At 43.7% G+C, this 25487-nt stretch overlaps 1 protein-coding gene across 4 annotated transcripts in view; it reads left to right on the top strand.

The window, feature by feature from the left end:
- FARS2 (phenylalanyl-tRNA synthetase 2, mitochondrial) overlaps positions 1-25487 on the top strand; it is a 396095-nt gene that overhangs the window by 207568 nt on the left and 163040 nt on the right. For all 4 annotated transcript variants that reach the window (XM_049715580.1, XM_049715578.1, XM_049715577.1 and 1 more), the window contains one exon: positions 11083-11243. In XM_049715580.1, the coding sequence (XP_049571537.1) occupies positions 11083-11243 (161 nt within the window). The remainder of the gene's footprint in view (positions 1-11082; positions 11244-25487) is intronic.

The following is a 25487-nucleotide window of genomic DNA, read 5'->3' as shown; positions in this document are numbered from 1 at the left end:
CTTGGTATAGAAGTAATAGTTGGATGTGACCTGGGTAGGTTAATGGGAAAGGGGTAAAGAGAGAGAGGGGAGAGAAGTGAGGGCGTAGGGCACTGGCATCCCCCTGCCTGGTGAGTGTCGAGGGGCCTCACTTGACCTGTCAGAACTGTAGACAGCCCAGTTAGGAAGGATTTACCAGACTGCCACGATGGGGAGGCAGGGTTTCGCCCTCCACAAGTGTACAGAGCTGCACTTGCCTTTTCTTTTTTTTTTTTTCGAATTGAAAATTTGGGGGATAATAGTAGGTTCATTTGCAGCTATAAGAACAGAGAGATTCTGTGTACCCTTTATCCTGTTTCCCCCAGTGGTAACATTTTGCCAAACTATAGTCCAGCTACACCAGGTTATTGGCGGTGACACAATCCATTGATCTTATGCACATTTCCCAGTTTGACTTGGATTCATTTGTTTGTGTATTTAGTTCTATACAATTTTATCATGTGTAGTTTCACCTATTCACCACCAAAGGCAAGATACAAAATAACTCCATTGCCACAAGGATCCTTCACATTACCCTTTTATAGTCATATTCGCCTTCACCCGGATCTGCTGTCCCTGACCCTTAGCAGTCACCAATCTGTTCTCCATTTATAAAATTCTGTTATTTAAAATGTTATAGCAATGGAATCATATAGTCTATACCCTTTTTGGGGATTGGTATTTTCCACTGGGCATAACTCTCTGTAGATTCATGAAAGTTGCTTCCTCTGTCCCTACAAAGTCCATTTCTTTGTGTTGTATGGGTCAGTGTTCCGTGGCGTGGATGTCCCACTATTTGTGTAGCCGTTCACCCATGGGAGGACATCTGGTACCCTTGCTTTCGACCTCTTGGGTCATAGGCAGATTGGCCTTTCAGTGGTTGTTTTGCTGTATCTCCTTTTTTTTGGGGGTGGGGGTGGGGGTGGATGGAACCATATCCGTAGACTAAAAGCTTCTGGAATGATGTATATTATCATATGTTGATAGAAAAAAAAGTCATTCCGTGTGTTCTTAATACTATTGGGGCTTATTATTGTTACATTCGAATGATTATTACATCCCTGGCTTTCGTACAGTGGGGAGCCGATAGGTGACATCGTGTAATGTTAGCGCCGTGTGCACGGTCCCTTAGAGTGCAAGCAAGCAGTATCCCTTTAGGGTTGTGTTCGGTCCTGAGCCATATTTGTTCAAGGTTGTTGTAAGTAGTGCCCACAGCTGAGCGGGTCAGGCCCTGGACAGTTCCAAGGTGGACATTGGCCCCGGGCCTCCAATCAAGCCCTGATTACTTTGGCTTCGTACGAGAGAGAACACTGTGGGGTGCCAATGAGGGGACAGAGGATGGGGTTACGGTTTGAAAATAAGAAGGGAAGCGTGACTCAAACAGCTTTGCCAAGAAAGTTTTGATTAACTTGTCCTTAAGATATTTGGGAATAGACCGGATCAAGCTGTTTGGCTTTTGCTCAGAAATCTTCTTTTGTGTTTTGATAAATAACTTGGCTTCGGGACTTCCCTGGCGGTCCAGTGGTTAGGACTTGGCGCTCTCACTGAGGGCCCGGGTTCGATCCCTGGTCAGGGAACTAAGATCCCGCAAACCACACAGCGCAACTGAGAGGTCCTAAAGGCTACTGAACTGGGTTCAGGCTAACATTAAAGGCTGATTTTCCTCTGCATGTAGATAGTCGCTAGATAGATGGTCTAAAACAGTGAAGACCATAAACATGTAACTCTGAATTTTAGACTATTGGAGCAAGCTGAGGACGAAAATAGAAGTCTGTGTAAGATACTCCTATTGACTTGTTTTCTGTTTGGAAAGGTCAGAGAACATGTCCACAGCGGTAAAACAACCCAATTAATATCTGTCTACGCAATAGCAGCCAGTGATAATCTCATGCAACTTTTCGTGTATTGACAGGTGGGATTGATGCTCCAGGCGGACAGGTGCAGCACAGAAGGCAAATGTTGGGCAGCGGGCTTTATCCAGCAGTTTCTACCAGCTCTCAGTGGAGGCAAAGTGTTGCTTCTTAGCTGCTTTTCCTCTGAGGGTGGGATACTGCTTGACTATTAGTTTGTTTTAAATGTCATCTTTTAATTATATTTTGGATAATGATGAAGAGAGAAGCACCTCGTTTGGGAGAGCACATCCTAAAAGGCTCGGCAGCTCCTTTATCTGCTGCCGAAAACAACTCCCACTAGGAAAGAGGGTTTCATTAATTGTCATTACTCGGGAATTATGGAATTAGAACAGCTCACGTTTCTTTTATCATTCATATATTTAAGTGACAGTGGCATTACTTACTCTAAATTAAATTCCTTGCATGGTTAAAATATTATAACAGTGTGACAAGAAATAGAGCACTATTAACTTTTACTTTGGAGTCATTTTTCTAACAGATACGAAGGCACACTTTTTCACACTACGAGGCGAGACGCACTATTCCTTGGTTCTGTAACAGAAAGGAATAGATAAGTACATCCAACTTAATACTTCAGGAGTTTTAGGGATGGGTTAATGTGTTTATAAGTCACCTAAGCGGTTTTCATGTCCTCCACACTAAGAAGGAAGAGAGCATTCTTCCACAGTGCTTCCCCTGGCAGCCAGGGGCTGGACCGCGTTACTCTCTCCAGTTGGAGCTGGCCCTATACCTCTGTGTTTCATGGTCAGTGGCACCTGTGGGCAGGACTGTGTTGGCCGCCATTCAAAGGCCTGTCCCCAAGGCCACATCGTTCTTGTCATTTGGGCTCCGGGGGTTACACTTTCCATTTCTGCTCCTTTCTTCCTGAAAGACCTCTCAATCCTAGTTCACTTTTTGCTGTGGCCCAGTTTTGATAACTCTTGTTAATAAGAAACCTTAACGATACATTTGAAGTAGGTAAAAGCGTATCCCGACACTAGTAATTCCGTATAGGGTTTGACAAGTATTCCTCAAATACCTGTTACGGTCGTGGTCACCTTATGAAAATTGGTGTACGAAGAATCCCCATTTAGTTGAAAGTGTTTATAATTAATGACCATGTTAGTGCACTTACAATGTGATTTGGTTAAAAAAAAAAAGTCTCACATACAAATTTTGGGAATATATTGTTACCTGCAGTGCTGTATGCAATTCAGGCAGTTAAAAACAAAATACCACAAACAATCAAACAAAAGCAACTGCTCTCTCAAAAATGGACAATGTCCAAAGCTAGTAAACTGTTAGGAAGGCCAGCTTTTGCTCGCTGCAGACCTTTATTTGCAATGTGCTGCACAATAGTACTTAATTCTCCTGAGTTCTAGGACCTTAGATTGAAATGTGAGGGAAAGGGGTAAAGGATAAAACTACTATATTTTGGCGGCCAGTCAAAAGGAGGTATACGAAGTGGGAGATGAGTTCTCGGTTGATTATACTCAAGTCAATATATTTATTTACTTTTTAATATTTAGTTAGTTAGTTGCGGCACGTGAACTCTTAGTTGCAGCATGTGGGATCTAGTTCCCTGTCAGCCCAGGACCAGAGATCGAACCCGGGCCCCCTCCATTGGGAGTGCGGAGTCTTAGCCACTGGACCGCCAGGGAAGTCCCAAGTCAATATGTTTAGTTTTTAACTCTTAATAAGTGCTAAGCAAGGCATGACCATTGCCTTTACATTTTCAGAAGGGTCTGAATTACCCTGTACTATTGTCAACTTGGTCAACTCAACTCCATTTCATGTTTCTGCCTCCATATGTTTGCTTTTATTTTTCTCCCTTGTTGGAAGGGTACAGATTTTTAGGACATAGATCCCTAAGGGAAGCTGGAGACATTATAAGGAGAATTCTGACTGGATAAGACCACTGGGGATTGTTTCACGTACTGTTGATTAGTATATGCACCAGAAATTGCTGTCTCCTTTATTAAGAAAACCAAAGTCTAGGACCCAGAAAGGAAAGGGGAATGTTCCAAAGGGAGTGTTTTAAGATGGGCCTTAAAGGTTTTATTAGAGAATGTTGATTAGGATGCAGCCCAGCTCAGAACGTAGGAAGGACCACTGTTTTCAAGGCTTGTAGAATCCGATCACAGTCTGTTCTGTCCCATGGAAAGGTTCTTTTCAAAGAGGTCCGCCTTGGATCGTGTGACGGACTTATTGACAGAAGCGTGTGGCACCAGGGATATGTACAACTAGAGAAGTTTCAGGTGGCAGATTGCTCTCAGGGCACAGCTCAGAAAGTCAGTCATCCAGTGACAAGTCTCTGAGGAAACAGTTCAAGGATTGTAGCTGGAAAGCAGGGGATCAAGTACTAAGTCCACGGTGGGAAGAGAAGAAATCAGAATTCATGTAGCTACGCTGGCCTCTCTAGGCCTGCCTGTGGCTGTGCAGTGTCGTGCTGGGATACTTGGGCCTTTTGTCCCTGAGTGGCTGTCGTTGTAACTAACGGTCAAGGGCAGCAGAGGCGTTTGTCCGACACTGCTGCTAAACGCTGGCCCCAAGCTCCCTCTGCAGCTCTGTGTGTGTATTGGTCAGGTGCAGGGTGAAAGGCACGCTTGGAGACATGAAACCCCACCTTCAGAGAAACCTACTGATATATTTAAACAGCTGTGTATGCAAATCATTTTACTAGCTTTCATGGAATAACGACGAAGTCCATCAGGAAACTGGCAATAACAAAACAGAAAGTACACAGACATAAGTGGAACTTTCTGGTGTTTTGAAATACTTTGAACAGAGCCTCCTCTCTAAGCTAATGTTTGAACATGAATCTGGGGGAACATTCACTGGATATATACTTGAAGTGAAAAAGACAACAACAACATAGGTTTGAGTCCCAGTGTCTGTGTGATCTTGCTTAAATGGTATTTACTTTTGAAACATCGCTAATAATAGCAGTCTGACATCCCCCACAGGATCATGGTGAGGATCAAAATCAAGGTAATATAGGTGAAGTGCTTTGTAATTGGTTAAGTTCTATAAAATATGAATGTTAATTGCTAGGTGGTTTCAGTGTTTCTTTTCACAGTTATTTTGGGAAAGTGTCAGTTCATTGAGCCAAAGAATTCCTAGAAATCAGCCCCTATTAACAGGGAAGTACTTACTATAATAAAAAATTTGTTCCAATATGTAATAGTTTAAAATTTTAATTTGACCTTTGGCTTTGCAACAAAACCGTCTATGAGAGGGAACCTCAGGGTGCAGGGTTCGGTCACTAGGGAAGAAAATAAGCTGGAAGGAAGGAAGCTTGGAGCAGAAGCAGCTCAGATCCTAGGCCCCGGGAGCTGCCGCCCAGCATGAAAGAAGCTCGGTGACAGTGACGGAGGCAGGGTGAGGGGACAGAACATTCAGTTTTCCTGTCATTCCTTTCGTTTCTGTTCCAATTCTCTCTTTTCTGAGATGTCTTTTCCGAAATGGTATCTCTCATGTCACCTCATGATGGATACACTCTCTGACAGATAAAAGATTAAAGAAAGTCACTGCCTGTGTTGAAAACTTCATTTTAAGTATGAGATTCTTCCTAATACAACCCATGTAAATGTAGCCAATAAACTAAAAAGTGGAAAAATCTCAAAACCTTGCCTTCCTGCCATTCACTCATTTCCTCACAATGCCTGAGCCCTTGTACATGCTGGACACTGGTCCAGCCCCTCCAGATGTGTCAGAGATGGAAACCAGCCCAGGTCCTGAGCCCGTTGGATCAGATGCTACCGGCAGAGTCTGACAGTAAACAGTAAACAAAATAAATATGAAAAGTTTTGGGGTCTAAGAGGTGATATTCTCTGAAGAAAACAGAGCAGAGTAAGGGGATTAGTGACTGAAAATCTTTCTAAGAAGGTCAGCCTACATACAAAACCAAAATAATGTGAGATAAGAGTCCAGAGATGGGAAAGTTTAAAAACAAGAAGAGGAGAAGGAGGAGGGAAAACCTGAGTGCCTCCCATCCGGAATATTCTGTTTGACTGAGGTGCTTCTTTACAGTCAGTTTTATGCTCCAGAGTCTAGTTTACTGGAACCCTCCAGTACTGGAATGTAGGAAAAACTACTGCCTTAAAACCCTGTCAGCCCAGGAGCACCCGGCAACAAATTACAGCTGAGGATTGCCAAAGACCTGAAAATTAGACCTGTCTGGGATGACAATACCTTTAAGTGTCTAGTTATTTATGGCTCTCTTTCTTCCGTAGAGAAGTGGGAGTGCCGTATAAAAGTATGTGCAAGAGGATAAAGTAAGTAGTTCAGATAATCAGGACAAAGAGGATGTAAGGATAAGAAAATAAAACTGGGACAAGAGTCACACAGCGAAACGTACCGCTGTAGAGGTGACCTTGGAAGGATGGCTCTAAGCGTCCACGGGGCCAAAGTAAGGAGTAGATTAGGATCAGTTACGTAAGTCTCGATATCCTTAAACTGAAAACAATCCAGTTGTTCACGAGAAGGAAGCTTTTCCTGTTCCCATTTTCTTAGATCTGAGACCAGCTTATTTCATGAAGACTCGCAGGAAGACTGAGCGACCTAGTGACCGGCATTCTTGACACGGAGTTCCTGGCACCTTACGAATGTAATAGGCCGGTAGCTCAGTGCAGGGTTTGCAATTCAGAAGAAGCAGATCTAGATGGGACCAAAACAAAGTGTTTCAAAAACAGAATCTGGTACAGCTCAGCGAATAGACGCCCTTTCTTACAGCCCTTCCTGGTAATAGATTGTCACAAGCAGGCTTTTCAGTAAGAATGATTGTGAGAATCAAGGGTTGTGGGCAGCGGCAGGAAGCCGGAGGCCAGCTGTTCCCTGCTCCTCGTGGAGGTCTAGTCCTTGAGCTTCGACACACGAGCTGGTTGGGATTTCAGGTGCTGATGGGATGGCCCCTTGCTGGCCTGCGCCTGGCGTCCTCTCAGGCCTGTCCTTACTGACAGCCACGTGGGACTGAGGCCCCGAGTCCCACACACCATGTGGATTATTGTATATATGTGATCTTCCTAAATTCATGTATTGGTTTCCTGTCAGATACGTTCCCGAGGAATTTTTATGTAAACAGTCATGCCATCTACAAATAAGGACAGTGTTACTCTTTCCTTTCCAATCTATTAAGCTGCTTTTATTTCTTCTTTACCTTTTTTTTCCACTAGCTGGGAACTCAGACAGAAATAGAAATAGCAAGAGTAGACATCCTTCTCTTCAACCCGACCCTGAGGGCAAAGCAACCAGCCTTTCACCATTGAGTATACTATTAGCTGTTGGTTTTTTTATTGTGTCTTTTATTAGATTGAAGAAGTCCCCTGTGTTCCTCATTGGCTGAGAGTTTTTATAATGAATGGATGTTGAATTTTGCCAGTTGCTTTTTCTGCATCTATTGAGATGATCATGTTTTCTTTTTTAAGCAGCTTATTAAATGAATTACACTGATTGGTTCTCATATGCTGAGCTAACGTTGCATTCCTGGGATAAATCCAGTCGTGATACAATGTCCTTTTGTGTATCGCTGGGTTCCATTTGTTAATGTTCTGTTATAGTTTTTTGTTTTTCTCTGTTCATGCTGCACATGGAATCCTCCTGAATCTGCTTCACTCACCTGCCTGCCGCGATGCTAGGATGACGGGGTTCACCTGGGACTGTCCGTTGGAGTACCTCGCGTGGCCTCTGCGTGTGACTGCTGCTCAGAGCTCGGCAGCTGGGTTCTAAGAGAGGGTGTTCTGCAGGGAGATTCCTGGGAGGGAGTGTCTGGAGAGCGGGCATTCCAAGCCACCAGGCACTAGCTGGGTGGCTTTCTCTAACGTAACCTTGGAAGTCACGTAGCATCACTTCCCTCACACCCTGTGGGCTGAAGCAGTCACAGCCCACTGGGATTCAAGGGGAGGATATGCAGGAGCTTGTGGTCGTTTTCTGAAACCCCACGGATAATGACACTGATTTTCCAGGCTTGGAAATGTATTGGCTGTCATAGAAATACAGAGGTCAGTTCAGCTTGTAACCCATGTTCGCTAGTCACGTGATTTTCTTGAAGGTTTGGCACCGCTGTGTCAGGGGAGGAGTGCTTTGTTCTTATAACTTCTCAAAAATAAACAAGAGAAACTACTGTGTTTTATCTAGCCATGAACATTTTTATCTGGAATATTTCTCCTCACACTTGATAGAAAAGGCACATGGTATAAAGTCCCCCCGTCTTCCTCCACTTGCGCAGTTCTCCCCCCGCCCCGCCCCCGAAACAGACAGCTGCTGCTTTCCTTTTATAACCATGACATCCCATAACGGTACTAGTTTTCAAACAACTTTAAAACATGTTTCTGAAACGTCTTTTCAAATAAAAAAATAATAAAGAGAGGTGGAATATTAATGTTGCTTTGTGAGTTAGACTTTTTCCTTAATTATTAACTCTTTTAGATTTTATTATGAAATTTTTAGATAAAACCTACCATCTAGAGCCCAGTATCTGTAATTGAAAGAGCAGTAGATTCAGGGTATTTGAGTTTATTTCACATCCAGCAATTTTTAGTGTCTTAGCTTTTGCTCCTTCCATCCGTTACCCTCCCTTTCTTCCCCATCTTCTGAAACTTTCCTAAAGCAAAACAAGAATAACACAGAAGCCCTAGAAGTAGGCAAGAAAAAGAGCAGCAATCTCGTTTTTCAAATGGGTGAAAAATATGATATGACGACATTCACAGAAAAGGAGAAAAAACGATCCTCAAGCAAATGAAAAGCTTACTTAAGATAAACACAAGATAAAAATGCGCTGTTACCGTCTTTTACTTATCAGATTTTGTTTTTATTTTTTTACGTTACAACCCTCATGTACACCTGTATTAAATAGTAGTGGCATAGTACATGCTCATTTTATCATAGACATTTTTCATAACTTCTTATAGTCTGTCACTTGATCAACATTTATTTGTATAATTATGATTTTTAATGACTACACTAAACTGTACTATAACTTTAAGCCATTCCCTAATTTGGGGCGTTTAGGTTGTTTTCATGTTCTTGCTGTAATAAGTTATACAGCTTTGAATATCTTCCTTCATTTATCTTTCTTCTTCTGTTGAATTATCTCCTTAGGATAAATTCCTAGTGGAATCAGAAGGAGAAAGAGTTTGAGCGTTGTTATGGATCTTTGTATGTGCTGCTGCATTTTCCAAATTGTCACCAGAATAAATAGTGTGACCAGCAGTCACCGAGGGCACTGGGACCACGCCGTGCTCGGCGTGTGGAACCACACCACCAGGCCTGGGCAGTGTCGCTTAAAGAGAAAATTATTCTTTTAGGACACAAAAGCAGTGTATCACACTCCTATTCATTTTTGCATTTTTCATTGCAGCCTTCTCTATGGTTTTCAGGCATCAGTATGACTTACTCGAAAGAGGGTGCCTCACCCTTAGCTGCTCTTCTAGGCAGCCGGCCAGGGGTCAGGGGCTGTGCTCCCTCCTTCGTGACCCCGCTGTCTGTGTTAAGCCCCCCTTCCCCCCTGCCTCGCGTGAGAGGGCATCTTACTCAGGACACACGTGGCTCCGCACTTGCCCGGCCACGTGCTTTTCTCCCTGCGTGTCTTCCCTCCCGCTACTGCCGCATTCTCTCTCTCTGTACCTTTTCCTTTTGAGATCTCATTTTGAATATTTTTATCCATTCATCTTTTAAACAGATCATCCAGCGAGGCTCACCCTTCTTCGTGGCTGCCGTTGTTGTAGTTTATCCTTGTGGTTTCATTTATAAGTGGCAGTGGCGCCGGCCCCTGGCCAGAGGCAGGTCCTCTCTGCCGTGTCTCTCCCGCCTGAAGCTTGCCCGGCCGGTGAAGATGTTCCTTCAGTCTGGAACTTGCCTGCATCTTTCTCTGCATTTGGAGCAGCATTCGTTTTCTGTGTTGGGTAACAGATAACCTCATACTTAGTGGCTAGAGCAGCACGCACTTGTTATGTCACGGCCGCCGTGCGTCAGGAGTCCGGTGCAGAGGGCCTGGTCCCCGCCCAGGGTCTCGACAGGTTGAAATCAGGGTGTCACCAGGCCACGTTCTCCTCTGGAGCTCAGGGTCCTGTCTTCCCTCATTCGGGCTGTCAGGAGAATCCATTTCCTCACGATCGCGGGAGTGAGCTTCCCATCTTCTTGCTGCCGCCAGGGCCTCCCTTGGCTCCCGGAGGCCTCCCTCCAGGTCTGGCCACACCTGGGCCTCCTCTCTTCACGTCAGCTCAGCTCTCCTAAGCCAGCAGGAGACTCTCTGGAGTTTGCTAAGATGGACTTGCATAAAGTAACCTAATCCCAGCAGTGAAACCCTAGGGATTGGGGAGCGGTCCCTAAGGGGTCCCCTCGCAGGGCGTGTGCGTGGGGGTGGGCGTCCTGAGCCATCTCAGCGTCCCCAGCGTCCTGCTCACCCCTCAGAGTCCAGTCGAAATGACGCTGTCTCGTGAGCTCTTCCCTGTGCTGGGCGTTGCTCCCTTGCCCCCTTCGCACAGCAGTTTGTGTCTTCCGTCTCACTCTGCTTCACGTGAATGAACCCGAGACTTCATGTGTTGCCATAGGTCTGAACTACACGCTCACCCTCGGAGGGGCTGGTGCCACGTGTGCATGTCTCCTTGGCGGGCTTGCTCCTTGTGTGTTACTGGGGCAGCTTTTACTGAGAGTCAGAGTGTGTTCTAGTAAACTGAGCGTTCTTGGAGGCTGGACACACACTTCCTGAATATCAGTGGTCCACTGTGGCATGTTTTGAACAGGGACAGAGCCTGTGTTTTCTCTCCTCTCTGTAACCTGAACATAGAGGCTGAATGTTGGAAAAAGGGGGAGCGCAGATTACAGGAAAGTATCTCAGAGGCAGGAACCAGGGCTTAGCCAGCCTGGGATTTAAGCAGAAATGAAAGACAGTATTAGAGAAGTCCGACTCCAGAGTGCCTCGGGGAGGGGAGCGAGGGATGTGGGGAGCACGAAAACTGTGAGATCAGGGTCCCCTTGGGTGTCTCCGCGGCCCCTCCCCCCCCAGCACCCTTCTGGTCGGCACTCACCACGGCCTTATCTGGGTGGGTGTCAGGAGTGGGATGGACCTGTGGACCCTCGTGCTCTTTTTGTTTTTTTTAAACTTTTTATTTTATATTGGAGTATTGCCCTTGTGCTTTTTAACCTGTTGTCTTGTCTTCTTTCTTCTTTGTAGCTGGTGCTGAAGATCAGATCGGTTGGGCCTTTGGCCTTGGGCTGGAGCGGCTGGCCATGGTCCTCTACGACATCCCCGACATCCGCCTCTTCTGGAGTGAGGATGAGCGCTTCCTGAAGCAGTTCTGCGTGCAGGACATCAACCAGAAGGTGAAGTTCCAGGTAACTGACATGAAAGAATCAAGTAGATGATAATTGAGGGGGTTACGTGCCTGAAAATAAAATCATTGTATTTAAAGATAGTGTGACTTTGAAAAGAGGTTTTAAATAGAGATTCATAAACACACAGGAGATCATACACCTCCTGAAATTGTATGCTGAGAAAAGAGGATTTATCAAGCCTGTTAGTCTAAGCAGAGAACAAATTTTGGGCTTTATTAATGGCTATTTTATCATGAAATATCCATCTTTATCACTGATGATACTTTCACAGTTCAGTTTTTTTTGATGCTAATCTAGACACATTGGCTTTCCTGTGGTTAGTGTTTGCAATGTATATTTTTTTCGGCATTTTATTTTCACTTTCTGTCTTTATATTAAAAACGTGTCTCTTGTAAACAGTTGGGTCTTTTTGTAAACCCATATTTAATTGGAGTGTTGAATATATCTTACACTTAACATAATTACATGGGATGTTCTTGGGTTTAATTTTATTATCTTAGTTCTTACTCATTTTCTCTTTCTGTTCTTTATTTCTTTATTTGGAAATTGAGGTTTTGTGGGTGTGTTTCGGATGGCTTTTGTATTATATTTTATTACCCTATTGCTATTTAGTTTCACCATTTTTTGTATTATTTTTAATGGTTATTCTAGATTACAATATGTATAATTAATTCATCACACTTTACTATGAGTAACTATTACAACTTCATGAAACATTTAACAACCTTACAATAGTGTAATTCTATTTATTCTGCCTTTTTTTTGTATTATTATTGTCATATTTTCTTTGTGTATTATAATCCCATAATACGTTGCTCTATTTGCTTCAAATAGCCAATTGTCCTTTAAAGAAATTGAAAACTATATTATTTTATATTTTCCTTGATATTTGCCCCACTGATCACCATTGCTTTCTGCCTATCATGATTTTTCTCTGTGTTCATTTTCTTCAAGTCTGAAGAACTTTGTTTACCATTTCTCGTAGTGCAGCATGAATTTTCCCAGCTTTTGTTTGGAAATGCCTTTGTTTCACCTTTATTTTTTAGGACTATTTTCCATGAATATAGATGTCTAGGTTGCCAATGTTTGTGCATGTTTTTTTTTTTCTTTTTTTTTTTCTCTTAGCTCTTTAAACATGTCATTTCATTGCCTCTATCTTTTCGCTCTGGTTTTTAGCAGGTTGACCTGTGTATGACTTTTCTGTCTGTTATCTTGCTCGGGGTTTCGCTGTCTTAAATTAGTGATTTTCAACCCTCTTTGAAAATTCTCATTTGGTATCTCTTCCAACAATTCTCCTCCTTTCTTTCTCTGCTTTTCAGGTGGTAACTGCATGTATATCAGGCCATTTGCACGTATGCCATAGAACTCTGATGCCCAGGGTTTGACTTTTTTTATTTTTTCACTCTGTGCTTCATTTTGGATAGTTTTTCTTGTCTTAGCTTTGGGTTTACGCATCTTCTCTGTTGTGTCCAGTTAACCATTAAGCCCCTCCAATGAGTTAATCGTTCCAGATATTGTATTCATCAGTTTTGCAGTTTCTACTTGCTTCCTTTTTAGAGTTTTTATGACTCTGATGAAATTCTCCATCTTTTCACCCATTTTGTACATTTCCCCTTAAATTCTTTAGCATATTCGTAGTAGTGATTTTTAAGTCCTTGTCTGTTACTTCCAACCCTTTAGTTCTCTGTTGTTCTCCTTTTAATCTTCTCTTTCTTCTTAGCTATGGGTCACATTTTTCCTGCTTCTTCACTCGTCCTGCTTTTTAAATGGTGGACAGCGCTTTTCCTCGGGAAGCCCTACCCTTTCCCTGGTCAGGCGGCGAAGGTGATGAGCCGGATCCCTTTGTCGTAAGGAGTAGTCGAACTGAATTTCATGTCTCCTCTCCTCTCAGCGGTGAGACCTGGCTGAGCGGTAGAGGTTGGGGTCTGCGTGTGAGGTTATGTGATCTCTCTCTGCTTTCCACCCAGCTGCCAGCTTCCTCCAGCACCGATGCTTGCTGAGCAAAAAGACCAGGAGGGAGACTGGGCTGCAGTGAGGGCTGGCTGTCTCTGCATTTTCCAATCTGCCAAGAGCCAGGCCTGGCTAGGCAACATGTGGCTCATCCCTCCTCATGCCAGCAGAGTTTCTTTACCAACCGCAGCTGCCTTCCGCCTACTCGTGCCCAGCAGTGGAAGCTCTGGAATCTAGGGCTCGTCTCTGTCTGGAATTCTGTTCGTTCAGACTTGCATCCACATCTCTTTCGGTATCTTTTATGACAAAAGATTTCTAAATTTATTGTTTTCTCATGCTTACAGTGGGACCGATGGTTTTTTGTGACTTTTATAGCCTAACTAAAAGTAGAACCTTCTATCATTTGTTTGATGGTCTGGTTTCATTTTTGTTGGCCTTTTTTTAGAAAAAAACAAAAACCTATTTTTAAACTTTTTACTTTTTTTTAACTTAAAATTTTTTTTTTTACTTTTTGCTAAGCTGCTTCTTTTTATTGTAGCACCAGGTCCTTCTTGGTTAATTTGGAAGAAAACACCATCTAAATGATCAAAAGCAGAACCTGGCTGAGGCTCTAAGTTTTTCTCATTCAGTCTTTCATTTATTCAGTCATTTATTAAATTGGCCAACATTGATGGAACACCAACCAGCACCGAATGGAACACTGGGCTCAACACCGCGGTGGGGCAAGCACAGATGAATGACACAGTTGTGACCACAAGCTAGTGGTTAAAGTCAAGTTTTAAGTGGGCTCCCAACTGTCTTCTCTTAGGAGACACAGAGGATCCAGGAGTAGACAATGGGTCTCTTGTATTAAATGTCATTAAAAAAACTTTCCTGCCTTCAAAGTAGAAAGTCGGCGTGTGCATATCTGCACTATTATGTAATTTATAGGGTTCCCTTTGTGTAATGGACTTCATAACTTCTAGTAGGTGGTTAGGATTTGATTGCTGAAAAAGTAGATGTCTGTAAAATGCTTTGTAAGTTATAGATCACAGAGAACTATTTCCTAATTATTCACTTATAATTATTATCTATTGATTATATTCTGTGTTAGTTTCCTATTGCTAATGTGACAACTTACCACAAACCTAGCAGCTTCAAACAATATGTCTTTATGATTTTACAGTCCTGGAGGTCAGAACTTCAAAATTGACCTGACAGGGCTCAGCCTCAGGTGTCAGCAGGGCCGGCTCTGTCTGGAGGCTCCAGGGGAGACCCCTCCTCCTGCATTTGTCAGCTTCTGGGCCCGACCTCATTCCCGGCTCCTGGCTCTGTATCGCTTTACGTTCTTTCCTTTCCTTCCTGTGTGGTCACGTTGCCTCCTCTCTGAATTTTTGTCTCTTCTTACAAGGGCCCTTGTGACAAGATAATCTCCACGTATCAAGATCTTTTCATAATCGTGCCTGTAAAGTTCTTTTTGAGCGTAAGGCAACGTATTCACGGGTTCCAGGGACTAGGATGTGGACTCTCTGGGGGTCGTTATTCAGCCCATCACATGCACCTTTATCTATTCCATTTCCATCATGGCAAACTGCCTGCTTCAGATAGAATAGAGCAGATTTTGTTGTTAGGTGTAAGTAATACAGATAGTATGAAAGTGTTAGTGATTTTTAACTATTTGTGTGGAGTAGTCGTGTTCCTACATATGAGGGGAATAAGGGACTCCTTTTGTCAGTTCATGTTGTTGGCCTGGCTTAAGAAGAACATTTAACATGATTATAAGAAGATGGCGCAGCTGAGACTGAAGGCACAGAGTTAGGCTGATGTAATCGGGCACTGACTGTGAGAGGGTCTCCAGTCAGCCCCGTGGGCTCCAAGGTCAGTCATGGACAGACTCCTGGGAAACTGTCAGAGTTAGTCCTTGCTGTCCCTGGGGTACCAGGCACCAACGGCGAGTGCTCTGCTATACGAGGGCTGGGAGTTTCTTACGGCCACGGCTGGCCATTTTCCCTTATTTTGTGTCTTCCTGCAGTCACGGTCAGTGCACCGTAGTCTGGGCATTAATATGTTTAGTGCCTTATCATACTTGCCATTTGTTGAGTGCTGTGTACAAGCTACTGAACTGGTTTGCCTATATTATAGCTTTCATTCTTCAGAGTCCAATGGGGGTTCTATTAACCCATTTTACAGATGATGAAACTGAGGCTTGGAACCACCAGGGAACTCAACCATAATAACGCTGCTAGTAAGGGACCGAGCTAGGATTTTATCTAAAGCTGACTCCAGGGAGCTCCTAGTACTGAGCTGGTAAACTGTTGTTGCCTAAACGGGGCCCTGTCCTGGAGTCAGTAAGATGAAATGGACAGTTCCTGACTTCAGGCTGTTTCCAATCTAGAGGAGGAGACAGATTTATCAAGAGATAATTATCAAATTATCAAATTATTATTGAAGTACAATGATGGGGCTGCACATAGGTGAATGTAGAATTTTGCGGACGCTGACCAGTGCACGTGGAGGTCAAAATTTTCTTCTTCTTTTTTTTTTAAATCCTATTTTGCTGTTAATTTCTGAATCCTTCCATGTCTCTCCAGAATTGTATTAGGACTTGAGCCTGTGATTATTTGCTAATCTCCAGGGCTTGGAATAGCTCCTAGATCTGGTTTCTCTGTCATTGTCATAAATGTTGTCTGGTAGAGACTTAGTGCAGGATTATGCAGTGTTTCCTCATTCTGTTCCCAAATAAATCCAGCTGGGAGAATCCCATCAGCTTCATTGTGTCGTAGTTAAATTAATGGATCTCAGTTTTTTTCACTATTTCCCAGTGCATTTTTTCCATCTCACCAAAAAAAAGCACGTAAATATTTTTCTTTTGCTGGAAGAAGGATCTTTATCCCAGAAGAAAGTAATAGGAAGAGGTAGAGGAAGAAGCAGGGGAGATGACCAGCCATAGGACCTTTTATACATGCCCTGTAGTCATCGCTGATAGTCAGGTGCAGAGAGAAGCAGTGAGCAGGAGAACGGACCCGTTTGCCGTGGGAACCACCCTGGTGCTTTTATGTACAGCATTCAGAGCAGACCCTGTCACCCCGTGAGCATTTCATCCACGTTAAGCGTTATTCCTGTTGTCACCACCACCGCAGCCACTGTGAGCGCAGCGGCCACTGTCCTCATGATTCCCGGTCCTTGGTGCCCGCGGTTTCCATCTTCAGCTTGCTTTGCCGGCCTTATGATGCGAGGACATTTCACCGACCCGCAGTCTACTGAGTCCTATGGAATGTGGCCCTGTGTTTGTATTGGGGCCTCTGTCATCAGACACCTGTGGATTTATGGCTGCTTTTTATTTTTGTGAAAGCAGGGGGTCTTGTGATACATTTACGTATTTGGAGAATCACTACCCTGAATTTCTTTCTTGTTTAATACACTTTTTTAGAAAACTAAGAGTGAGGGCCTCAGCGTCTTCTTGTAGCATAGACTGGAAGATGGTGCACACGCTCAACATCCGTGTTACAGCTTCTTGGCCATTAACCTGATGGAAATGTAAAAGAACTTCCTATTTATTGACAACACATTAAATCTTTAATCTTGCTAATCATCTATCCAATCTGACAAATCATGTGCAATATATTTTAGGAAAAAGTCTGGCCTTTCTATCTTCGCAACCAGAGGGATAAGTTTATACTGTACAGGATCATTTAAACCAAATACTAATCATTGATGGATCATAAGTTAAAACTTATAGTCTTAGTAATAACTTCATAACGTATGTATATGTATGTCAAACTGTCACCTTAAGATGTATAGTTTTGACTTGTCAGTTATACCTCCATAAAGCTGGGTGGGGGGAGTCATAGTTTTAAAAGGAGATCCTGAGAATAGAGACCAGAGACAAATACAAGTATGAAGGGAGGGATTGCCACAGGGAGAAAGAACGATGTCAATCAAGCAGTGGCCGGGAGGTCAGTGGGTTTTTCCCGGGTGTGGGTATTGGGAGGTACCAGTTACAGGACAGCAGTAGGGATGCTTTTGGCTTGAACCAAGGAAGGCCCGACTGAAGTGGCTTAAATGAGAGGCACAAGAGCAGGAAGCCCTGGATGAAGCTCTGGGTCCTTGAGTGTTTTCCCCTCAGGCTTGAACGACGGGGGCAGGAGCATTAACCATCACCTCATACAACGGGGCCCAGGGGCAGAAAAAGAAACACCCTTCTTTCCTTTTTAAGTGTGAAGAAGTTTTCCAGGAGTCCTCCGCAGACTTTTGTCACATCTCCTCTTTGAGGGAGTTGGAATGGTCTGTGAACTTAGCCTGCTGTACTTATCCTGAGCTCTTAGGGTACGGCTTAACCGTGCCAGATATGGACAAGCAGACCGTACAGGCAGCACCATCTCTTACTGCGGCAGCCGTTGTTATGAAGAGGCAGTCACCTGTGAACTGCGGTGGTGGGGCTGCTGGAAAAGCTCTTCCAGCCTTAAACTTTTACCCTCTGCTGCCTGTTGTCTGGAATCACCGCTCAGAGTTTGCTTCCTTCAGTTTAATGCTTTGATTCCCTGGTCAAATGTGAAGTACTCCCTTTGCATGCACCTGGCTGTGCCTGTTTTCATAGGACGGCTGGATGGGATGTGTGGACAGGGTGTGGCTATGGGATACTTTTTTCTCTGTTTGAAATTGAGTATAGAAATCAGGGTCACCAGGGCACATCCACCTGAGTTATAACTACATTGGCCAAAGGAAAGAAGCCTGGAAGGCTAACCTCAGGGTGACTCAGCCTGGGAATGAGACCCTCAGAGCTATCAAAGGAGGAATAGCAAGCGTTGATCAGAGCCCATTCAAGCGAAACATTTAAGGCTTTTATTGATATTCTGGGGACCGAATAAGGTGAAAACAATGTACCTTAACTAAGTTATTAGTCAAGAAAGGCAAGTATGGCGGTTCTGTATCTCTAATTTGCCTCATCCTGTACGAAAGGAAAAGCAAAACTCTTCACTGTTTCAACTAGGAGTGTGCTCTGCTCCTTTACTCAAAGGATGAGAGGAGCATTTGGGTTCATCTGAAACTTAAAGTCAGCCTGTGTTTAGACAGAAAAATGAGAGTTACTTTGTGATTACATTATCACACGGCTTTTCAACTGCATTTCGGTTGGCGTTTCATGTGTATAATCTTGTGGTCTTGAAAATGAAGAATGGTTCACGTAGGCAGTGATTTATATGGTGGATGGCTTAATTATTCTGTCAGTTGGCTGAGTAATGAATCAACTGTTTTCTTTCCATTTGAGGGAAGAATTTATTTTCTCAAGGGCCTCCCTGTGAGATTTATAAATAACAACTATAGACTGTAATTCACGACCAAGGACAGTGGATTATAAATAGATGACCCTTGTAGAGCCCATTCGGCAGAGTTTGAACTCCCAGTTAATTGCTGGTTGGGAACCAAGTAGCTATTGTATATTTATCTTTATTCATGTTTAAAATGATGAAATCTTCTAAATATACAAACATACATTTACTGATTTGATTTGCTAATAATGTAGAACAGTGTACCCTCCACCCAGCAAATTTGCTGGGATTTACCACAGATTCTTATAAAGAAGAAAAGCATTCGAAATGCAGTTGACACACCTGTGCCTCCCTGATGGACGCCCCCTTCCTCTTTCCTCCCCAGAGGTGCCTTCAGTTTGATGTTGACCGTCCTCATGTTATTACCGCATTTGCATATATCCAAAAACAATTTGTAGGATTGCTTCAAAATGTAATGCATTAAACAGCCACAGTAGGTAAAAAAAAAGAAATTCACTTTGCTGTGACTTTCACCTGAAACTAACACAACATTGTAAATCAACTATACTCCAATATAAAATTAAAAATTAAATTTAAAATTAATTAATTAAAAAATTCAGAGAGATTTAATGAGGAATTTGATGAGCATATTCCAAAATTTATGTGGAAATGCAGAGAGCCAGAAATAGCCAAACAACCAAGTTGAAGGATTTGCTCACTTTGACGTCGAGTCTTTTTTTAAAAGCTACAGTAGTTGTGAGAGTGTGGAGCTGATGCAAGATGGACACAGAGGCCCGGAGAAGGCGGGAGCCCAGAAACACACCTCGGCATTATTTCTGGGCTCATGGCAAGGCCTGCACTATGGAACGGGCTGGAGGAGGAGACTTCTGTGCAAAGGAAGCACAGATAATTGAGTATCCATATGGAAAAAGTGAAACTTGACCCCAGACTCCTAATTATTCAACAGTGAATTCCAGGGGGTTTGCAGATCTAAGTGGAAAAGGCAATTTATCAGCTACTGACTTTGAAAAAGTCATCTTACCATGAATGATTCTTTGATTCTTATTGGAGTAAATTGAATTGGGGAGATTGAACTAAATGAACTATGGTAATACAAAATTAAACCTAATTAAATGTCTGAGCTTGAGAGTTTTGGAATAAGTATTTATTTAAAGTGGTCGCTGTAGGTTTTTTGTAAAGCCTTTTATCACATTAGAGATGTTTCCTTCTATTTCTAGTTTGCTAAGAGTTTTTATCATAAATGACTCTTAAAATTTATCAAACCCTTTCGTATATTTTGAGGTGATCTCATGATTTTTTGGCTTTGTTCTGTTGATGTAGTGACATATAGTGATTGCTTTTTGGATGTTAAAACAATCATCTGTTCCTGAAATAAACAAAACTTGGTTGGGATATATTATCTTTTTTATACATTTCTGGATTTGATTTGTAAAGATTTGTTTAGGATTTAAAAATCTGTGTTCAGGGGTGAGATAGGCCTGGAATTTTCTCTTTCTTATGTCCTTATCAGGTTTTGATGCTAAGATTTGTAATATCCTCATAAAACTAATTTGGAACTATTTTTCTGTTCTCTGGATTTTGAAGATTGATGTTATTTCTTTCTTACGTGTTTGATCATATTTACCAGTGAAGTTGTCTGGGCCTGGAGTTTTCTTTGTGGGAAATTTGAAACCACAGATTAAATTTCTTAGTCGCTATTAGGCTCTTCAGATTGTTTTATTTTGTGTCACTTTGTTAAATTGTATTTTTTTCTAGGAACTTGTCCATTTCATATAACTTTCAAATGTGTTGGCATAAAATTGTCTGTAATATTCTCTTATTATCCTGACATTCAAAAAAAAATCTTTAAAAATTAGTCAATAGTTGAGCACATTTACTAACATTTTATCAAATTTTGTGTTCACCTTTTCTTTTTTTCTCCATACAGAGCCTCCTCTTAGCGTTTACTTTTCTTTTTAATGGCATATATTCTTTGACTGTTTTTCCTGTGAGCCATTACGAGTGGTAAATTCTTGTGGTCTCTGTGTATGTGAAAATGTCTTCATGTTGCCTCATTCTTGGGTGGTAATGTCAGGGAGTCTAAAATTCCAGAAGGGCAGTCGTTCTCCTGTAGGGCGTTGAAGACATTCCTTCTGGCCTTCGTTCCTGAGAAGTCTCACGTGAACCAAAGTGTTACTTCTCTGTAGGTAATGATGCCTTTTCTCTTGGCTAGTGTTTAAGGCTTTCTCTTTACATTTGATGTTCTCCCATTTTACAAAGATGTGTCTTTTTTCTTTTTTTTAAAGTACATCTTTTAATAATCCCCCCATTCATAGGAAGTTTTCCTTTTTTAAAAAAATATTGATTGAGCTTCCCTGGTGACGCAGTGGTTGAGAGTCCGCCTGCCGATGCAGGGGACACGGGTTCATGCCCCAGTCCGGGAAGATCCCACATGCCGCGGAGCGGCTGGGCCTGTGAGCCATGGCCACTGAGCCTGCGCGTCCGGAGCCTGTGCTCCGCAACGGGAGAGGCCACAACAGTGAGAGGCCCACGTACCGGAAAAAAAAAAATTGATTGATTGATTTTTGGCTGCGTCGGGTCTTTAGTTGCGGCATGTAGGATCTTCACTGCAGTACTCAGGATCCTCCGCTGTGGCGTCTGGGCTCCTTGTTGCAGTGCGCAGGCTCCTCTCTAGTTGTGGCACGCAGGCTCAGTAGTTGCAGTGCATGGGCTCTGTGGTTGTGATGCGTGGGCTCCAGAGCTTGTGGGCTCTCTAGTTGTGGCACGTGGGCTCTCTAGTTGTGGCACGTGGGCTCTCTAGTTGCAGCTCGCAGGCTTAGTTGCCCCACGGCATATGGGATCTAGTTCCCCAACCAGGGATCGAACCTGCGTCCCCTGCATTGGAAGGAGGATTCTTAACCACTGGACCACCGGGGAAGTCCCACGAGGAAGCGACTTGGCGTGGATTTATCTTTATTTATCCCCCTTGGTGCCCAAAGGTACCTTCCACTCCAGGAGGGTCTGTGTTGTTATTGAGGAGTGGTTCCCCTCTATCCCCTCCCTCCCCCTTTTCTGCTTCTCCTGAAAAGCTTCTTAGTTATCAGCCATATATCTTAACTATTCTTGGACGGTTTTGATTTCTTTGTCCTCCTGTGCTGGTGAATTTCACAGTAGTTTCTACCAATTCCATAATTTTCTCCGAGTTTTTTTGAACTTAATAACTATTACTTTTCACTTCTAACATCTGTAATTAGTTCCTTTTCTTCTCCACCTTCTTGTTTCATTTCTTTCTGGTTTTGTTTCCTAATTACTTGCTTTTTAAAATGGTTGTTACTACATTTAACTTTCTGAATATCTTCACTATGCTTATTTCAAAATCTTTGACTATTTTATGATGTTAATTTTATCTAAAGCGAGTTCGTATTATGGCTGTTGATTTAGTTGTGTTTCTGCGTATTATAGTCTTTGGCTTTGCAGGCTCCTCTTGAATACATCTTCATTCTTGTCCCCGTTTTTAAAAATCATGACCACTCTGCTCACTGTGCAGCCATCACCACCCTCCATCTCCAGAATGTTCTCATCATCCCAGACTGAAACTCTGCACCCACTAAATAATTGCTCCCCAGCCCCCTGCCCCAGAGGCCCTGGAACCCACCACTTCATTGTGTTTCTCTCTGAATTGACCACTGTGGGGACCTCATCTACTTGCATCTTTTTGTGACACATTTTGTTTGTCCATTCATCTGTTGATGGACGCTTGAGTTGCTCCCACCTTTTTTGGCTATTGTGGAATAATGCTGCTGTGAACATAGGGATAAAAATATCTCTTCAAGACCCTGCTTCCAGTTCTTTTGGGAATTCTCTTCCCCAGAAGTGGCATTGCTGGATCATATAGTAATTCTGTTTTTAACTCTTGATGAACCGTCATCCTGCTTCCCACCATAGCTACACCATGTTTACATTCCCACCAACAGAGCACAAGGGTTCCAATTTCTGTGCATCCTTGCCAAAAGTTATTATTTTCTCTCTTTTTTAATATAGTAGTCATCCTAGTGGGTGTGAAGTTGTATCTATCTCATTGTGGTTTTGATTTGCATTTCCCTAATGATTTGTGATGTTGAACATTTTTTTCATGTGCTTATTGACCATTTGTGTATCGTCTTTGGAGAAATGTCTATTCAAGTCTTTTGCTCATTTTTTAATCAGGCCGTTTGGTTTTTGTTGTTCTTGTTTTTATATATTCTAAAAAGTAAATCATTTGCAGATTTGGCCATTGTCGTGCTAGCAACAAATTACTGGCATTACAGATCACAATTGTCAAGCATCGTGGTTGAAAACTCTTTATATAACACATTGAGGCCATTACTGGCTACAAGGTCACTGGTCTTATTTGCATATGGTTTTCTTGGTCCATTCTTTGTTATCTGTTATTTTTCTAGATACGTCTATGTTTTGAGTGTAGCCTGTGCTCTCACTTTAGGTCTTATATGTTAAGGTTCCTAAGGTTCAGATAGTAGATGGAAGAAGCAGTTGATTCCAGCAGGCTTTGCAAACTCTGCGTATAACTTAGACAGATTGGTCGTATCAGTACCCAGCATCATTTTTGAGTGGGTGTTGGGAAAGAATTGATCTGGGATTCAGAAGCCTTGGCCTTAGACCTATCAGGTAGTCACTAGCTTGTTTTGCCTTGGACCGCTCTCTTGAGTGCCAGGTCACTAAGTCTCTGCACTGGTGACATAAGTCCCCTCGGTCACTCTCGAGATCAGTCCACAGTCTGTGATGCATGAAAGTGAATGGGATTTCCTCATCTCCTCCGCCCACCTCAGACAGCACTGCTGCTCCCGGCATTCGTTTAGACTTAATTTTGCCAGTTGAAAAAAACTTGTTCATGGAAGAGATTATGACTGTTCCTGGGCCCTTATCCCTCAGAGAAGTCCTGCCAGGTAGTTGAAATACCTCAAAACTGAATTTGGATTCTAAGACCAAGAAGAGCAAAAAGCAGGTGGTAGTACAGCCTTAGGGAAGGAGAACCAGACCTTTGTCTTCTAAAATCATTTCCTCTGGAAATGACGTATGTATTAAGTAGCCCATCGTGGCCACCCTTCCTCCTCGCTCCTGGCTGCAGGGATAGGAGAGTGGTCCCCCCGCCCCGCCGCGGTGGCACAGCTGCTGCCCGTCTGTCAAGGTTGTGGCCATTGCAGAGCCTCTCCTGGCTGACGCGTGTTTGTGCTGACGTCAGCCTTTCCCTCTGCCTTTCCCTCTTGCTTCCATCTTGCGTCTGTCTCTATCCTTCCATCTCTCTGTCTCTCGCTATCTTTTTCTTTGTGACATTTTCTCTCTCTGTGTCACTCTTTTCATATGTGGTTCTGATCCAAGTTAGGTTGTCAGCATAGCGAGGGGAAATGATCCTCCCAGGCTGCATGAAATCCACAAAGGGAATTGTTTCCCTGCTGTTCGTGGAGACCCTAGTTGACGTGAACGAAATGTGACAGGATTTTCCCAAACGCGAGAACCTTATCAATTATTCATTCCAAAACCTTTTGAGCATCTGCTCTCGTGCCAGGCACTGTGCCTGACGCTGGGGATGCAGAGAGCGCAGCTCCCCGCCCTCGGGTAGCGCACGTGCTGGTGGGGGGACAGGAACACAGTGAAGGGCTCTGATGAAGGTGAGCCTGGGCCGAGTGGAGGCCTGGAGGCACGACCCAGCCCGTCGGTGCTTCTGCTGAGATTGAGGGGAAATGTGGGCGAGGGCATGCTGAGGATGTGAAGGCTGGGGTTTGAATTTTCTCTCAAAGGCAATTAGCAAGATACCAAATATCATCATCAGGTTTCCATTTTAGATTATCCCTCTTCTGAAAATATGAAGGACGGGTGGGGACCACAAGGCCAGGAGTCCACTCCAGGCCTTGCCTAGGACTGGAAAGAAATGATGGGAGATCGAAGAGGGCGGCAGTGGAGAGACGAGACGGTCGGGTTTGGGCTCGAGACATTTTAGGAGACGGAACTGAAGGGCCCTGGGTCCTGGGAGCAGGGATACAGTGACCATATGGTTTGTCATCTAAGTTGAGATCCGCTCCCTTCGAGGGTTGAAGGGGTCTGTTCATCACTGCGCTCCAGCTACACAAGCAAACTCGTGCTGACCTGGGCCACCTGGGTGTTTACACACCTTAGGTCAAGATAAGCGAGAAAGAGAGTGATCCCCAGGTTTCTGGCTTTGGGGCTGGGTGGATGGGAAACGGGAGAAAACTACAGATCTGGAGAATTTACCTGGGTGGAAGCATCTGAGCTCATAATCTGTTGATGTCGCCTTTGCAAGCTCTGCTTTTCGTCGGTGTCGCCTTTGCCACTGTCTCGTTCGCTTTAATTGGTACAGCCAGGGCCTCAGTGGAGGGTATGGCGGCGGGCGAGGCTGGGTCCAGGTGGCCTCTCAGGCCCAGGCGGAAATGAGAAACTGGAGCAGGGGTGTTTATTGTGCAGGACGAGTCAGGGCTGAGCTCCAACGGGGTGGGGTGGGGGGGCGGATGGCCCAGGGCAGGGAGGGGTGGGCGTCGCTTCCGAGCGAGATGCGGCTGGTGAGTGAACCCAGCGTTGGTGCCAGTGAATTGCTAGAACGAAGACAGCGTGTAAGGGCTAACAAATCAGGTCCGGATGAAGCTTCCTCCAGACCAGAGGTCCACATTAACGAGGGGGTGGGGAAGGAAGAGGGACCACGGGGCCAGACGCACAGTCCTTCTGCGTGTCCGCTCAGCGGGGGGCACTGCTGATGTCACGCGTAAGACACTTCAGGCTCTTGGACCTCGCTTGAGGACGGTTACATATAAATGCAAGTCATCAATGAAGGCTAACATGACATTACTACAAACGAGAGAGAGAGAGAGAGAGAGAGAGAGAGAGAAAATCACAGCTGTTGGAAGGTTTTGGAGATCTCTTCTTCCCAAACATTTCTGTATCTTAAGCAGAAAATATTGTTTTCTTGACCAAGACCGAATAGTGGAAGGAAAAAAAAAGTAAAATCCAATATTCTAGTAAATGCTATCCATATTTGAAT

Source organism: Orcinus orca, chromosome 10, assembly GCF_937001465.1.
Source record: "Orcinus orca chromosome 10, mOrcOrc1.1, whole genome shotgun sequence".
Taxonomy (NCBI): domain Eukaryota; kingdom Metazoa; phylum Chordata; class Mammalia; order Artiodactyla; family Delphinidae; genus Orcinus; species Orcinus orca.
Note: the sequence above shows the minus strand (reverse complement) of the source record. Positions and strands in the feature narration are given on the sequence as shown.